This window comes from Lycium barbarum, chromosome 10 (genome assembly GCF_019175385.1).
Source record: "Lycium barbarum isolate Lr01 chromosome 10, ASM1917538v2, whole genome shotgun sequence".
Lineage (NCBI taxonomy): Eukaryota > Viridiplantae > Streptophyta > Magnoliopsida > Solanales > Solanaceae > Lycium > Lycium barbarum.
In genome coordinates this window covers 101,171,469-101,189,803 of record NC_083346.1, presented here as the reverse complement: position 1 = coordinate 101,189,803, position 18,335 = coordinate 101,171,469, and the positions used below count along the sequence as shown (strand labels likewise).

General features: G+C 36.7%; 1 protein-coding gene across 3 annotated transcripts; it reads left to right on the top strand.

Moving 5' to 3' along the window:
- Positions 1 to 1,915: 1,915 nt before the first annotated feature.
- LOC132614237 (transcription factor bHLH49) lies at positions 1,916 to 6,315 on the top strand. Of its 3 annotated transcripts, none has more exons than XM_060328653.1 (9): positions 1,918 to 2,148; positions 2,813 to 3,645; positions 3,966 to 4,193; positions 4,281 to 4,346; positions 4,487 to 4,555; positions 4,931 to 5,002; positions 5,100 to 5,303; positions 5,653 to 5,740; positions 5,825 to 6,315. In XM_060328653.1, exons 2-9 carry the CDS (start codon positions 2,887 to 2,889, stop codon positions 5,860 to 5,862), a joined length of 1,524 nt encoding a protein of 507 aa, XP_060184636.1. In that variant the 5' UTR covers positions 1,918 to 2,148; positions 2,813 to 2,886; the 3' UTR covers positions 5,863 to 6,315. The 3 variants fall into 3 exon arrangements, with proteins under 3 accessions (XP_060184638.1, XP_060184636.1, XP_060184637.1); XM_060328654.1 differs by lacking the exon at positions 1,918 to 2,148 and adding an exon at positions 2,163 to 2,380; XM_060328655.1 differs by lacking the exons at positions 5,653 to 5,740; positions 5,825 to 6,315 and having other exon boundaries at positions 1,916 to 2,148; positions 5,074 to 5,297.
- Positions 6,316 to 18,335: the final 12,020 nt, after the last annotated feature.

Here is an 18,335-nt window from a genome sequence, read left to right as displayed (position 1 = left end):
TAACAGTAGATAAAAATAATGTCTGGCAAGAGCTGGCGTCAGTTGCCTAGCTTAATAGAATAGGTTCCTATTAGCAACTTTAGCATGACCTTCAAATAAATATTGTAGCTTGATCATAATTTCCAAATGTTTTCAGTTGAACTAATCAAGACTACTATTTGTCTGAAATTATAATAGACAACTTTCCAACATGATTTTCTAGAATACCATTTTTTGATAGAGCTATTTCATATTCAGAACCCACACAGGGTCGTTTGGCAGGAGGGATAGGATGGGTTGGATTATTAATCCAATGAGATTGGAATTAATTCTATGTTTGGTTGGTGGGATAGCTTTTTTGATATCCCATCCAATTAGGGCTGGGCATAAATACCGAAAATTGAAAAATCGAACCGAAACTTCAACAAACCGAACCGAGCCGAACTAGTTTGGTTCGGTGTTTGGTGTCCACCTTCAAAAAACCGAAACCGAAATAGCCGAACCGAAATTTGATAAAACCGAACCGAAAAACCGAACACACACCGAAATTTAATACATTACCCAAAAAAATTAAAATAGTTCAGGCCCATTAAGTTTAAAGCAAAAAAAAACTCAATTGTAACAAGCCCTCTTTTGCATTTGTATCCCTAATTTTCTACTTCAGTTGAGAAAATCAAATATGTTAAGGAAGGTAACTAGGATGTGTCTTTAAGATTAATGTATGTCCTTTATGTGTTTACTTAATTATTCTTACGGTATGTATATAACACCTAGTAATCCTATATCATGGTTATAGTTTTCTATTCTTGTATATCCTGTTTGTTTGATTTTGATTTCAATTTATCAGTTTTATGTTTTATTTCTTTTGAGAATATGAATTAGTGTCAAGGGAATCGCTTCTAATATCATATCAAAAAAACCGAATTGAAAAAACCGAAACCGAACCGAACCGAACTTTAAAAAACCAAAACCGAAAGAACCGAATTGAACTAGTTTGGTTCGGTGTTCGGTGTCCACCTTCAAAAAATCGAACCCGAAATAGCAAAATCGAAGTTTGATAAAACCGAACCGAAAAATCGAACGCCCAACCCTACATCCAATCCCATGTAGATGGGATAAAAGGTGGGATTAGTAATCCCACATAAAGGGTGGATTAGTAATCTCATCTTATCTCACCCAATCCCATCTACATGGGATAACTTATCCTCCTATCAAACGACCCCTAAAAGGGGAAGGCTGCGTACTCAGGGACACACCTAGCAGATGAGTTACTGGTTCACGTGAACACAATAGAATTTTGCTCAAATATTATGTATGTAATAAAAATTCACTAAATATCTATAAAAATATTGAATGTGATATTTACTTGAAATCATTATAAGAATCCATAAACTTGAAAATTTGAATCTCCCTCTATCCCTAATAAAAATTTCTTCATTTTAAAAACTCAAATTTGAAATGTTTGATTAATTAAGAGTGAATAGATGTCACCAGTCTTACTATACCGCTTAGGGGTCATTTGGTTGGGAAACAAGTTACCCAAGATTACTTATCTTGGAATTAGTTATTCCATGATTAATTATTTTATCTTTCCACAGGAATAACTACAGTTCCAGAATAACTATTCCTGATATTAATTATATGTAATTTTATTCCAACCAAACGTAAAATAAACTCATCTTAAATTTAATCACGAGATTATTTATTCCTTATCCCTCGTATCATGTTAGACGAGCCTTAGTAATCCAAAATATCTTCAAAAACTATTCCAAACATCACAACCAAGAGTAGTTCAATTAATTCTGGTACTGATTTTAATACTTTTCTTCATATTTGTTCAATATAATAAGAGTAGCAGTGGCGGTGGTTAATCATCAAGACACTATTTTTGATGTAGGCGTTGGTATAAATGCACAGGGACCTTTGATAACAAGTTTTCCTTTTTTCTATGATCAAAAATAAATAAGTACTCCCCATTTTCTTGTACACTTCTCTCTCTCTCTCTCTCTCTCTCTTTTTGACTCTGGTTTGGTAACCAGTACTGTTATGTTATTTATATCTCAACTATCTTTACTGTCTCTGCATACATACAGTGACTGTACATAACAGTAGCAAATTCAAGAAAATGGTTATATAGAGTACCAAAAGTAGCACACAATCTCAAATGAGGTATCTTTCTTCTTTCCCACTTTTAGTAGCTAGTCAGGTCTTTTTCCTTCTGACTAGGGTTTTAAATGCTGGAATTAAATGCAAATGAACTGCAAATACTCTTTATTGAACTGGGAATGTGTTTTCTTGGATAATGTTGTGAGAAGAAAGGTGGGGTTTGGGGGGTTTCTCTGTTGTAACACTACAAAAGAAACTGAAATCAGTCGTTAGTCCGTCGCTAAATTGCTTTTAGGTAACAATTTTTTTTTATTTTTGTTGTATAGCTACAAAATTTGTTCGTCGCTAATATCAGATTTTTTAGGAGTGTAATTTGAGTTATTGCTTAGATTCTTGCGAATGCTTTGGAATAATTGGCTCAGTGCTAGTTTGAATATTTTTGAGTTCTTGGTTTTATTTCAATTTCCATGATCCGTACATTTTCTTTCTCCATTTTGTATTTTGAACTGGTATGTATGTTCCAGCTGTTTGGGGTGGCTTACCTTTGACTTATTTCTGTTATTCTTAATTGATTTTCTAGTATACAGACTTGTCTAGTTTTTGTTTCATCTTGTTGAACTGGAAATTTTGAGACTATGGTTAGAAATTATACATGAACGACAGTTGCTCCTATTTCTCCACCTGTATGACTGTATGTATGATCTTTACTGAAAATTGTGAAATACAGAATAATGAGGATATTGTGAAGTAGCCAAAGGAGAAACTTTTTTGAGTCTGGTGGATTTGCTAGACTTTAAAAGGATGGATATTGTTAGCAAGGATGATGTTGAACCAGAAAAGAGGAGTCAAGATTCTATGAACTTCCAATTACCAAATATGTCCTCAGATTGGCAATTAAGTGGCAGCAATCTGACAAATGCATCGATGGGGATGGTTCCTAGTAGCAACCGAATACTGGATTCGTTGTGTGCTAGTGTTTGGGATCATCCTGCCAGTTCATCAAACTTAGGTTTCTGTGATACTAATGTTCAAATGAATTCTGGCACTACGAATGCACTAGGAACTTCAGCATTTGTTTGGACTCAACCAAATGCAACGTTGAAAGGAGGCACGTTTACACCCCCTACTACTGGTATACTTCCTCAAAGCTTAACTCAGTTGCCAGCTGATTCAGGTTTTATTGAAAGAGCTGCAAGATTTTCATGCTTCAGTAGAGGAAAAGTTGGTGATATGATGAACCCCTTTACCATCCCTAGTTCTCCTAATACATATCATAACGGACTGGCCTTCCGGCGGCCACAAGAGCAGCAAATGGGAAATGCGGGTGGAAGTTCTGAGAATGTTTCTTTACCTCTTGAACACGGGGCTACGGATAAAAGCCCCCTCAAGAATGAGAAAAATGTAAGCTTTGTTAGGTCTCGGGATGAAGCAAAGGAATGTGTTGGCATTTCTGGAAATGACTCTGATGAAACTGAATGTAGTGGCCATCAAGAAGAATTGGAGGGTGGGGATTCTTCTGCTAAGGGCCTTGGCTCAAAGAAAAGGAAAAGAAGTGGTCAGGTACTACTTGCTTGTATAAACCTTATTTTCGAGATAACTATAATCCAATGCCATTCGGTGATCTAATTTACAAAATAGCCAGCAAATGTATAGGTTTTGTATATTTAAGTATAAATATACATATAATATACATACTGTATACATAATATACCTAATCAGTGTATATGTTTTGTATATTTTGTCTAGCAGCCGTAATTAAATTTGTCTGTTAGGCCAAAAATGAAAAGAGCCCAATTCTTTCTGTAGATGACAATAGCCTGTTTTTCAAATGTTTTTTTGTGCAAGTTCTTGTATGTTGAGTTTTCTTGTCATTCCGTTAGGATGCAGAAGTTGATCAAAGAAATGGAGCGCAACAACCACCAGCTGAACCTGCAAAAGATCAAACGGAACTTCAGAAGGGAGAGCAAAACTTGAATTCCACTGCCTGCAGGCCTGGTGGAAAAAATGGTAAACTGGGGACTAAATCTGCTGATCCCCCTAAAGAAGAATACATACACATTCGAGCTCGAAGAGGCCAGGCAACAAATAGCCATAGCCTTGCAGAAAGAGTAAGACTCCAAAATAGAAGCTTAAAAATTGTACTAAGATTTCATCTTGTAGTTCTTTCAGATTTGATTTACTTTATTTTGATACAGCTAAGGAGGGAGAAGATCAGTGAACGGATGAAATTTCTTCAGGATCTTGTACCTGGTTGCAACAAGGTAACTTTTTATTTTCTTTCAATACACTGACTTTTTGTGAAACATCCATCACAACTAGAAGGATCTGTTCTATGTTACCTGTTTCAAAACAAGAAGGATCTGTTCTTTATGCGGCCTGAGTTAGAGCCGGTAATTCGCAGGTCACTGGGAAAGCAGTAATGCTCGATGAAATAATTAATTATGTACAATCTCTTCAAAGACAGGTTGAGGTATGCTATTTACTCCTAATAACTAATTCCTTCTTTCTTCTATCCAAATTTTATTTTGTTATCACCCTATGCCTCCCTCAAAATCCATATTTGTGTTGTTCAGATGATGATGTCTAATGAATGATTTTCCCCTCTTTTTTGGGCTTGTTATATCGCGTCTAATCTTTAAATGTAATTCACAAACATCTACCGTCCACAAAACACTGCATTGATTCTGATTTCTGAATCACTGGTGTCTGATTGTTTTCATTGTTGTTGCTAATTTCTTGCAAAATCATGTCATGTAAAAAGTTCACTGGAAACAGAAGAGAACCCTCTTTTCATGGCCTCTTAACAGTATGTGTTTGAGAATGACTGGACTTCTTGTTCTCTCAGTTCCTTTCAATGAAGCTTGCGACTATTAACCCCCAGCTGGATTTTAATATTGATGCGCTCCTTGCAAAAGATGTAAGTAAACAGTGCACTTTTCTTGGAATTACATGAAGCAGAACATGCTACATAATTTCTAGTTTCTACAGATAGAGCATCCTTTTACTTCTTGCAGATTCTCCATTCACGAGCGGGTCCTTCATCGTCACTTGGTTTTGCTCCTGATATGACAATGCCATATCAGTCCTTGCATCAACTGCAACCCGGCCTGCTTCAGTCGGGTCTTCCTGGTTTTGGAAATGCTACCGATGCATTTCTCAAATCCATCAATACCAATTTAGCTGCTATGAATGGTGGCTACAAAGAGTCTTCATTACAGGTAGCATTCTGAATACTCACTCCATTTTAATTTATGTGACATAGTTTGAAAGAGCACGTAGTTTATTAAAGAAATAAGGACTTTTGAAAATTGTGGTGTAAAACATGTCACAACACTTGTGTGGTTATAAAAGGTTCTCATGAAGGGTAAAATGGGAAGTGTAAAGCTAATTGTTCCCAAATTTAGACGTCAATTCTTTTTGGAATAGACTAAAAAAGACAGTGTGTCACTTAAACTTGAAAGAAGTACTATTTATCTCATGTAGTGGGTCATGAATGTTCGTTTTACCACTGCAGCATAAATAGCCATACTCCACAATCTAACAATTCGACTTACTTATTGTATTCAGTTATCTAACATATGGGATGATGAGCTACATAATGTTGTCGAGACGGGTCTAAGTGCCAGTATGCCCCTCCATAGTCAAGATTTAAGTGGTATTTTATAAGCCCCTCGTTATTTTTTAATTGCAAAATAGCATCATTCCCTTAATATTTACAATATTCTACGTACTTTTGAAGGTTCTCTACCATCAAGCCAGATGAAAGAAGAATCTTGAACTTGTTTTAGATATCAAATGCGTACACTTCCTGTTTGTTGGGTACGTGGAACATTTGGGAAGACGTCATAATGAAGAGCTATTCCTATTTCACTAAACGCTCCCTATGAAGTTCTGCTTTTAATTGTACAGCTAGTCCACGAAGAGTATGTTTATGGTGCATGTGACCTTTTATTCCATTGCTATATAACTCGGCTACCAAGAAAGTAAACAACTTACACCACGAGACGCAAGTTCTTCATTTACAATAGCAAATGAGAGTTCGAGCAATTATGGGTTATCCGGACATATATGCAAGGAAAATACTTATTGAAGTTTGAATTTAAGTCTTGAATCTGAGGGAGAGAAATGATTATATTCTTGTTCATTCTGTCAGGAAGAACTTGAAAATGTATGCTTGACGAAGGAAACTGAAGTTGCATTCTTTTCTGCCAAGTCATTATCTCCATAAAATCTTTCTACTTTCTGGAAAAAATCAACCAATGATTATGATTTTCTTGACGGTAAAGGTAGACTATTTCTTCAAGTCTTGTCATTGCTATCTTTGCCTCCTAGAATTTAAGTAGCTAATAGGCTCAAAAGATGTGATTCGTGATCTTTCTGCTACTAGAGACCTACATTATCACATCATTACAGTCGCAGAATAAGGATTCGGAACTTATGAGTACAAGATTTTAATTCTTTAAAGTTAGTCGCTTCTAAATTAATAATTTGCATATTCAATGAATCTTTTAATACATATATAGGATTTGGACCAAAAGTACTAGGTTCGAGCTGTTGGAACAAGGATGATAATAATAAAAGAAATTCAAAATAAATTTGCTTGACTTAGAGGCACGTTAAGACGTTTCTTGAAGATAGTTGGAGTCTCTCCCACGAGTAAACGGAAGAATAAATAACAACTCTATTTTCGGGATTCAACTAAGCCACAACAAGTATTATTCAAGAAAGTTGTTCTTCTATTCTTGAATTGGTGATTTCACCTTTTGATCAATGTCTCTAAAGTTTTTAGGGGAAATTGTTTTCTTGAAGTGCTTGCCTTTTCTAAAAGAATGAAACACTATTTATAGGATAAAAATTACATAACATAAAAGTTTTCATTAAATAGGATAAAATAGGTTCATGAATTTTTTTAAAAATACATGCAGCTTTCATGTAACTTTCAAGAACCTAAAACGTAAAATACTAAATGAAGAATGTATCTTCAAATTCACATTCATTTAGTTTGAAAACTTTTATCAGATGAAATGTTTCAAAATTAATTAAAATATTAACTTAACACGAGCAAACCTGTAACCGATGCGTGGGCTTCGCCCCTACACATCAATCAGTGAATCAGGGCCATGGGAGTATTGGACTTATAAACACAACTGGACTAAAATGTTGAGTTGATAAGATTATACAAAGATTCTTCAAGACAGATGTTTCATGGTAGGCTTACAAGATTTCCAGCAGAAAAGATGTCTTGGTGAGACAAAGGGAAAAAAAATGAAAGAAAGCATGAAATTGTTCTTGATTCTGCTTTTTTAATGTGTTCACAAACGGTAAATTCGGGAGACAATTCCTCGTATAGTCACTTAAGTAAGGTATTTTTTCTTTTTTTCTTTTTTTCATATGGTCTTTAAAGTTTAAGCATTTGCCTTATAAAGTAACGAGGGTCAAAAGTCTCTTTAAAAGTAAAAGAAAAAGGGTCAAAATAGTCCCTTAAATTTGGACTTTGTGTTAAATTATCTATATATATATAATTACAGGACATAGGCCGGTGATGTGACACTCTCTAAAGTCAAGAAATCCATTTATCTATTTCTCGATTTTTTAAAATTTTCCCTGATTTTCGCATTTAATATGTGTTTGTATATTGAAAACTCAAAGGTCATAATAATTAGACATAATCCAAAGGACACAACCAAAAGGCATCACTTTGCATATCGCTTAACAATTAGTTAAAAGCCAACAGACACGATGTTAATGAAGCCTATAAGAAAATTGGAGTAGGCAATTGTAAAAACCCAAGGGTAACTTCTTCCATCCCCGTACTTACTCTCTCTCTCCTTAAAGAAATTCTTGTCCTTCTAATAATCAGAATGTAACGGTTGGAATAGTAAAAAATGCCTAACTTTAAGTTAATTGAAGGCAAAAGTCATAAATTGACCTTTAAATTATACCCCAAAAGTCATTTTCACAGTTAAACTTTAGTGGTGATCTATTACACACCTAAAATATAAAAAAGTGATATTAATTACCCCTCCGGACACCCAAACCCAAGCGCGTGTGTGGCCGACTTTTTTGTGCGCGTGAACAGTTATTTATTACGCATTAAACTTAATAAAAAGGAAAAATCATTTAAATCCCAATCCTTCCACTTAAACGGTCATATACCATTAATACCTGATCCATCAAATATTAAGAACCCTAATTTTTGTCTCCCAAATTCGTGAAATCAGCCCCAATTTGAAGCAAAGGTAATTTTGTCTCCATTTTTTATTAGCTCCTCTCCAACTAATTTTCCCTTTTGTTTTCCATTGTAAAGCTTCTTATTCTACATTGTAAAGCTTGTTCTTCTGTAGGAACTGTTTTTGTCGATTTATTAATGAATGTTTTTTTTCATTTTTTTGTATTAGTTCCTGTTTTTTTCCGTTGTTTTTTCCGTGTGTGACTACCTTCGTTTATGCCTTTGGATTTCGGGTAATAAAGATTCATAATGGCTAGATTTGGCTTGTCTAAGATTTGTAAGGAGGAAGATAATCATGAGCTTTCTGAAGTGCGATGCAATCACGGGTTTTTATTGCCTTTGATGACATCTTGGACCCCAAGGAATCCGGGTAGAAGATATTGAAGTTGTCCATACTATGGTGTAAGTGATTTTTCATCAAGAATTGAACTTTTGTAGTTGGAAGTTTTATGCCTTTTACCTATATTTGATTGATTGTAGGGTGCTAGATCATGTGATTTTTATCGTTGGAAGGATGATGAGATTGATCCAAGATCCAAATTTGTGATTCCTAAACTAGTGAGAAGAATTGGTGAACTTGAAGCATCATTTGAAGCTTCCGCAAAAGTTGATGACAAGCCTACTATGTCTATAAAATCTGTAGAAAGCAAAATTGATATGCAAAGCATAGAGATTGAAATGGATAATTTTGGAGAACAAATTAAGAAGATGAAAGAAAAGGAGAAGAAGTGGAAGAGCAAGCTGGCCAAGTCCAACAAAAGGGAGACTTGGCATTTTAGTTTTAAGTTTTGTGTTTCAAAGCATGTACTTAAGAGGTTATTATCTGAAGTTGTCCTAAGAGGTTAGTGTACTTGTTAAGTCTTTATTAGAACTTGTTGGTGGTATTGGTAATGTTAATTAGAACTTCTTGGGGCTGTTGGTAATGTTTGGTTTAGTTTGATTTTTGAAACCCTTAATGCTTGGTATTGCCAAGTATGTATCAACATTCGGAAAGTGGAAAGCAAAGAAATTCGGAAATAAAACATAAATAAATTACAAGGCGACAAAAATTTCATACATAAACTTTAAAAGTGACAAACACGGAGATCTAATCTAACACTATGATCTCCCTCATTTTCTTAACAATGACGACTACACGGTTCCTACCTTGACAGGCTTGGAAACACAACACATTCCCTGCCCTCAATCCGTTAGCATCAATAAATTGTTTCCAGCCTTGAGATAGGCGCGTATATGCACCAACTTTGTACTTCATATGGTACGCATGATGGTCGTACAAAACAACAGTTTCGTGGTCAAAATTTGGAAGAAATTCCAAAACGTTATTAGGAATGATCTGCAAAAAATACATGTTATTACTAAAACTAAAACAATTGAAAATAAAAAATGATCTCGTCATTATGAAATTAACACGTACGAAGTCATCATTTTCAACGTACGATCTCGTTAACGTTTTCTCGAAGTATGCCAGCATTTTGGACTGAAGACTCATCTTAGAGTGAAGGGTAGAATGAATGAGAGTTTTAGTGAAAGAGTTTAGAGTGAAAGTTGGAGAATGAACTAATTAGTTTTGAGTGAATTAGGTATAATGGCTAGACCTATTTATAATGTGTGATTCATTTAGTGTCCCTAACAACTAACTAAGCAGTCACTAATATTCAATACCAGCTAATACACTACCATTCAATTCCAGTCAATACTATTCAATACACAAATGCCAATACGTTCAAACATAGACCACCACAACCACTCACTACACTATCATTCAATACCATTCAGTACACATATGCCAATACGTTCAAAGTGTTGACCATTCATTTTCATTCACAAAAAGATAGTTAATTAGATATGCCAATTCAGTACAAAACAGTAAAAAAGTTAAATGCAGTCACAGCTGCCCTACCTATGCCAATTCAGTACAAAACACTAAAAAAGTTAAAGGCAGTCACAACTGCCCTACCTATGCCAATTCAGTACAAAACACTAAAAGTTATGACTTTTTCCAAAAGTTAAATGCCGTCACAACTGTCCAAAAACAGTCTTAAGTGCAGTCTCAGCTGCTAAGGACAAGCCTAAATCCTAACCAAAAACCTTCAAAGTTAATTTTTACAATGCAGTCAAAGCTGAAATAGTAACACCAGCAGAATGCAGTCATAGTGGAGTAGTGGAACTTTCTTGGCTCGATTGTGCAGCATTGGCCATTTTCCCTCTCATTTCTCCAAGCTGCCTTGAGGTCATAGCATCTTTTCCCTTCCACTTCACACCACATGTTGCCTTATGTCCAAGAACACCAATTACCACTGCTGAAGACTTAACAGTTCTAAACCTTTGACTTGGCAGCCCAGGCTACATAAATGAAATAAGGCTAGTTAATGATATTTGTAAGTAACTAAGAGTTAATAGAAAATGATAGCCGAATGATAAACAACTTACATTAATGATTGTTTGCCCACTTTATGTGTGCAGCACCCCCATTCCAACCATACTTGGCCTGCTAATACTAACATTCTAAAAAACAAAAGAAAACATTAGAAGTTATTAATTTATAACTTATTATTGAATTATAAAGTAGATTTACCTTCTTTGAACCTTTTGGTCTACCCCTTCCTCTGCTAGTTAGAGCAGCTGCATTACTTGAATTTAGGACAGCAGTAGCAGTTGTAGGATGTGGGGCAGTTGTAGGATGTGGGACAGTAGCAGCAACATTACTTGAATTTGGGCCAGTAGTATTAGGCTCCCTAAAACATCTCATTTTGTTGTGGCCCTTGGTATGACATTTGTTGCATGTCATCTCAATTCCCCTCTTGGATAATTTTCTCTCAATCCCCCTCTTGGATAATTTTCTAGTTTTCTTGTTTTCTGTAGCTTCTTTCCTCCTTACTTTCTTGGGTTTGCCAGGCAACTTCCTTACTTCAGGAGGTATAACAAAATGATTTGTTGATTCTGGCCACATCTTCATATTCAGAACTGGCTGAATGAAGTGATTGTATGTCTTCATGTATGTTTCTCTTTTATACCAACAAGAAATGTAGTCCACTAGGTTAAGCTTCTTATGGTGAAGAGCTGCTATTGCATGAGGGCATGGTATGCCCTTCAACACCCATGCTTTACATGTACAAGTTTGCCTAGGCAGATCCACAATATGCCTATACTGTCCATGAAGCACCTCATACCCTGTATCAGAATTCCACTCAATACTACACTTCATGGACTTCTTTGTGTTGTCTCCTAGTAACTTCATTGCCATTGGAGAAACATCATACATCCAACTGTTACAAAACTCCCTCATTTGTCCTATTCTCTTCATCATTTTCACCCTTATCTCCTCAAGCATTGTAATTATACTTTTGTGTCTTGCAGCCAATATCCAAGAGTTAAAACACTCAGCCATGTTATTATCTACACTATCAACTTGTGTGGTATATTTGAAGTAAAGCTTACTCCATCTTTCTGGATTGTAGTACATCAACTTACCAAGACAAGCCTCTCCCAATGTTTTCATGTAGTCAAGGTTATCATTCAACTCAGCCTCAAATGTGGACCTTGCACACCTCCAAAAACAGTTTCTTCTCTCAAGACCTCTGTATTCTTTGGACCAATTTGCCAACACATGCCTAGCACACATCCTATGCTCAACATTTGGCAGATGCTCCTTTATGGCACCTTCAAGACCCTATGAACAATAAAAAAGCTGGTTGTTATTAAACAGCAAATAAAGAGTACGAAACAATTATGAGTATGATGTAATTAAACACTTCATATTACCTTTTGCATATATGTTATAATTGCCATGTCTGTCTCCCAGCTGGAGATCTTCCTTTAGAATTTTAATAAACCATGTCCAATTATGCTTGTTTTCAACATCAACTACTACCCAAGCAAGTGGCAGCATCTGATTGTTTCCATCTTTACAAACAGTAACAAGCAGCTGACCTTTTGAAATTCCTTTTAAAAAACAACCATCCAAACTAATACATTTCCGACATCCTGCTAAGTATGACTTCTTCATTGCATCAAAGCATATGTAGAAGCCTACAAATCTTTTTCTTCCTTCAATTGTCTCTTCACTAAGCCTCACTACACATGTACTACCTGGATTGGACCTAGGCAACTCATTTTTGTAATCTCAAAATTCTGCCAAACTCCTTCACATGATCACCCATCATCTCTGAAATCACCTTGTTTTTTGCTCTCTTACACACAATCCTCCCAACATAAAGATCTAACTCCTTTTTAATAAGCTGTTGGAACTCAAAAATTCTAATGCTTGGCTGTTCCTTTATCCTCTCATTATAGTGACTGGCTCAAAATTTGGAGTTGCAAAGTTTGTTTCTATTTGTAGGGTCACATTTGTGAATTGGATTGTAGTTCACCACAAAATTGGAAGTCCTAGAGTCAAAACTGGCAAATAAAAGCCAAGGGCAGCCCTCTACACACCTAACCCTTACCCTTATGGCTTATTAACATGCTTTTCAATAGCAGCATGTTCGGCAACTGCATACTTAGTAACAGCAGCCCTAAAATCTTCAACACACTCAAACTGTAGACCTGTTTCCCATGTAATCTTCTTGCAAGTTTTATCAAACACAACTCCTGTTTTTACCTTCCTTCTTCTTGATTTTTGTCTTTGTTCAACCACTTCTCCATCATCATCAGTGCAGTCATCTGGATCAGTCTCAAAGATAGCAGCTTCATCGGAAGGGTAATATGGCTCATCTCCAGCCAACATGCCTTCTAAACCATCTCTAGTACCACCTTCTGATTCATCAAACCCCACATCTGCCCTTTTTCTTCCTATTCCTAACTTAACATATGCAGGAACAAGAGGTCTTTCACCCCCTCTTCCTTTTTTTCTTCTTTCCATCTCTCTTTTCCTCTCTAAAAGCCCTTAGCTCCTCATCTATATCACTCCGACTAACTTCTACTCCTTCTTCTTCAACAAATCCTTCTAGATTTGATCCTAATTCATCCCTATCACACTCATCATTATCAATTCCAGTTTTATTTTTTGAAGAATCAGCAGTGGTAAGCAGTACAGTGGCAGGACTTGGATAATTAGGGGCTATAGTAGGACTAGTTGGAATGGGGAATGGATTGGAGGAGTAGTAGGTTGTTGAGGTTGAGTTGTAATTTCTTGGATGAGAGGAGAAGTGGGAGGATTAGTAGTTTGGACAGCCTCATCAAAAGCTGCATTTTCCACATGAGATGTTCCCTCACTACTCTCTTTTTCAAAAGATACTCCACTCCCCCCCCCCCCCCCCCTCCACATGGGTTGCATATTCTAATAAGAGCGGGGCCAATTGAGGCTCTTCAACCATGTGGCATACAAATGCCTCCAAAATATCCCCATGCCCCAAACATGCTGCAATTCCCATTGTATCCCTATCGGATGTTATTTGTATCAAGGGTAAGCTTTTAGGCAATCTAGCATAAAGTGAGCATCTCTCGGGGTCATAGCCTAAATCTCTCACACAATCCATCAATTCAAAGTAGGAAAATTTATCTATGTCCACATCATAAATATCAGTAACCTCTCCCCCAACATATCTTTCTTTACCCTTACCCTTTAAAAGTCCACCATGGTAAATTCTCAAAGTAATCAGTTCAAAAGACATTTTACAACCTGAAAATTGCACAGTTCGATTTAAGAAGTAAAGTCACACACAACTACTTATTACAACATATTGGACATATTTAAGCATGAAACACAGTAAAATTGAAGAAAAAAAAACGTCTAAAAAAACCTAGTTGAAGTCGCAATAAACAGTACTAACATTATACCACTTTTATAAACACAATACTACTTTTTTTAAACGTCTTCAAGCATTTACCATGACATTTACACAGTATAATCCATAAAAAACTAAACATGTAAAAACCCTAGATGTAGTGGATTTACACAAAATAAAGTGAGAGAAACTTTACCTAGTCGTGAAATAGGTGTGATCTTCACGAAAATCACCAAAAACACCAGTGCAACCCTTAAATAAGACTTAAATAAAAAAACCCTAACTTTGATTATAGGTGTATTAGAGAGATTAACTCAACAAACACAAGAAAATTCGAAAAATATTGACCAAATCGTGTTGAATCTCGTCAGAAATTAAAGGATACGTAGGGTTTTTTTAACGGGTGGGTGAAAGATGAGTGTGAATTGGGTGTAATCGGGTGGGGTAAATGAAATGGAGGGGTGAAACGAATCGGGTTTGGGTTTAATGAATAGGTCGACGTTAAATTAATTCATTTAATACGTGGCAATACGGTAGGGCGAGTGACTACCACGTTTTAATTAAAACTTGGGTTTGGGCGTCCGGAGGGGTAATTAATATCCCTTTTTTATATGTTAGGTGTGTAATAGGTCACCACTAAAGTTTAAGTGTGAAAATGACTTTTGGGGTATAGTTTAAGGGCTAATTTATGACTTTTGCCTTAATTGAATAGTTGCTTATACGCTCAAATTACACCTATTAATGGCGTAAAGCGGACGTTGTCAAATATAGTAACCCAAACAAGGTTGGGGTCGAATCCCACAGGGAATATGGAGAGAAAAGGGTACTAATTGTATGCGATACTAGTCTTTAAAGGCTTTAATCCTATTCCGAATATTTTGAAAAGAGATTTGGTTTGTATTCGCTATTTTAAAGTGTTTGGAATTTGTTTGGATTTGGAGAACCAAAGTTGTGTCCCCACGATGATTAGATGTTATGCTATGGGTGTCAATATGATATATTTCTAATGGGTCGGAGTTACGTATGCACTTAATCTCTAATGCACTTTCTAATATTTTCCAATAGTTAGAGAGTATTTCTTTTCATGACTTTCCCAAATGCAGAAAAGTTGTAAATAAGATTGATTAAATATGCCAAGTAGAACTCATCTTATCCCTAAGCGAGTTCATTAAACGAGGGTTAGCGCCCCGAGTCCTTGTTATATTATTTCAAATCACACCCTAGTTCATCTTTCCAAATAAACTAGGGTTTGTGCATGAACAAGTGTTTGCAACCACTAATGAACAATGAATACGAGAAATAATAAAACACATCACAACCCATTATATATGTATACAATGTTAGACACCCATTACATAGCACCCATCATTTGGGTCCACAACTTTGATTAAAGAAACTACTCACACATTATGGTTTCAAAAGTAGGAGGCAATAAATGAGACATAAAGCTTACAAAGTGTGATAAAGATGATGGAAAATGGAATCTTGTTGTCTTCACTAAGCTCCAAAAGGGGAGTATTCAATGCTCACCCATCAATGAAACTTTGTTCACGTGGTTACAATAAATATTCACTGCAAAAAAACAAAAACCAAAAATGTTCTTTAAATAGGCTCCAAAAAACGCACAGCAGCTACTGACAAAATTTCCCCCGATAGCAAGATCGACGGACCGTCATTCGTTCGACGATCCGTCGATTTCTCTGTCCTTTGTACCTTCAGCAATGTGTTCCATTTGACGGTGTCGTCGATCAGTTCGACGCTCTGTCGAGTATTCCGTCTTTCTCTCTTCTTGTTGAGAGATCCTGATTGACAACACTAACGACGAAGCGTCGATCAGTTCGACGCTTCGTCGATGCCTCCGTCCTTTGTCGTCTTCAAGTTTGTCATCACTGGAAAATCAAGTTTATCGACGCTTCGAAGGACGGTCCGTCGGCTGATCGACGGAGCGTCGATTCTTCATTTCTGGCCAATTTTTCCTTTGTTCTTTGCTTTTTGCTTTTGGGCCATTGTTTTCCTAAAACACAACAAAACATATTAACGAGAACCAGACTTACTTGAAAACAACCAAAATTTATAGTAAAAAGGCGTCGAATGTGCCACAAATCCGCGGCACATCAACACCCCCAACTTAGGATCTTTGCTTGTCCTCAAGCAAGTCAGACAAAACAACCACAAAATAAAACTACAACTATGCTAACAATAGAGTAAAAGTGACTACAATGGTGCTTGCTCATCGCTACCAGCATGTGCATTTTTCAAATCAACTCCCTCTTTCCTCATTCCCAAACAAGGATCTTTCAAAACAAACTCATTAGAATTGACCATGACGCTTCAATCGATGACATCACATTATTAGCAGCATTTATGCGTGCGAGTATTCACCATTATGCCCTCACTTAGATTAGAGAATGTCCCACACACAATTTTACAATAAGAATCGGGACAAGGATGGACGAGAATATAAAGCACTCGCGCTCATAAAGAAGTTCATGATTTACAAGTGTAGATATCATATGCTTGCCTTTAATTTCAATGCCTAACACTTTCGGATGGTTTAGTTGTGATCACTATAGGACTTGTTCTTGGGTTGTAATGTAGGCTCGAGGACGGGTAGGATACTCATTTGGGAATTAGTAACTCATCCTCTTCGACACTACAGATTTTGACTTTTCTTCTCATGCCCAATCTATTCATTCTTCAACTCATGAATGAGATGTGATTTTACTCTTACTAGAATTTACAATCTTTTAATGAGACAATATTATTATTATTATAAAACTATATATATATATATATATATATATATATATATATATATATATATATATATATATATATACACTTTTATATTAAGCTTTTCTCAAATTTGATCCGCTATCACATCCAGTTCTCGACTATGCAACTCACACACCCCCAGCTTTAGGCTCTTGGCCTTTACTTCACACATATACCACCCTCAGCTTAGGCGATTTGCCTCTTTTCTCTAGTAGTGTCAAGGAGGGAATGGGTGCAAACATGGAATGAATTCATGAAGCGGGGAAAAGGTTTGTTACGGCTAATCAAGAGAGAAAAAAAAAATCAAAGGCTCAACGTGGGAACTAGTGATATTCATATAGAACGGGTTTTGGGCTTTTTAAGGTTGACGTGACTATTTAGAAAGAAAGCCTATGATCACTTCACAACCAACTATCCTAAGAAATATAGCACGACCTACCAGGCAAGTTCTGGATCCACATATGCTAACAATGAACACAAGAAGTTCTCACATTCACAATGGCATAAGGATTTGAACACTCAATTCATACACACTCTAATATCTATGATGTCACAAAAAGAACCATACATGTCAATTCATTACAACCTGAGATACGCAATAAACTTTCGGAGGGGTCAATTTCAAATCAATCCATTTTCAAGTTTATAAATATCCTTTTTCATTCAAAATTCATGCCATAAGTTCAAAATGCAACAACCATGAAAGTCACCATTACTTTAAATAAAATTTAACAAACAAATATATATACTACAAGGTACATCAGGTTACCCCACCCCCAGCAAAAAGAGGATGCATTGTCCCCAATGCATCAAAAAATCATACCATCACCCCATGGTGGTGGGGCCGACCTAAAATGCTCTAATCCTGTTGTTGTTGCTGAGGTGTCTCCTCCGCAGCAGTGCGAATGGGGGCCATCTCTACTGCTGGCTCAGTGGACTGAAGCGGTGGAGCTGACTGGCTCTGTGGCTGCAGGTCCTGAGAAGCTATCGTGATCGGCCTGACTGGTGCTGGGATAGCACTAGTGCTGGAAGATGCGCCGGTGAACCTCGTGTCCAGGCGCGACCGCCGAATACCCTCCTGAAGCTCGGGGTCTTCATCCTCATTATCCTCCTCCTCATCATCATCATCAGCCAATGTGACAGGCCTCTTTCTCTTGCGACTTTCCCTAGGCTCATCCTCAATCACCAAGTCAACTACTCTGATCAAATCAGAAATGCTGGCGACCGGTGCAGGTGGTGTCGGGTCATCCACAATAACCTGCTCTCTTGTTCGAAGGACCGCAATTTCAGCTCGGAGCTGGTCAAGCTCGGTCTTCAAATCTCCCGAAGTACCAGACTCACTCTTCTTCTCAATAGTGAGTATCTGCATCTCTAAACTGTCAAGTCGTGCATTGACTCTAGCATGATGCCTCTCCATAGCCTCCTGAAGAGGCTCCAACTCCAGTGCAATCTCTTTTCGGACAAACCTACCCAACTGCTGTAATATCCGGGTCACCTGCTGATCAGCACGCTCTGCC

What these genes read in the sequence shown, in the direction of transcription:
- LOC132614237 (XM_060328653.1), top strand. Translation starts at nt 2,887, where the DNA reads ATGGATATTGTTAGCAAGGATGATGTTGAACCAGAAAAGAGGAGTCAA. An exon ending in TTGTACCTGGTTGCAACAAG is followed by an intron (nt 4,347 to 4,486) that starts GTAACTTTTTAT and finishes GGTAATTCGCAG; the next exon opens with GTCACTGGGAAAGCAGTAAT. An exon ending in CTCTTCAAAGACAGGTTGAG is followed by an intron (nt 4,556 to 4,930) that starts GTATGCTATTTA and finishes TTGTTCTCTCAG; the next exon opens with TTCCTTTCAATGAAGCTTGC.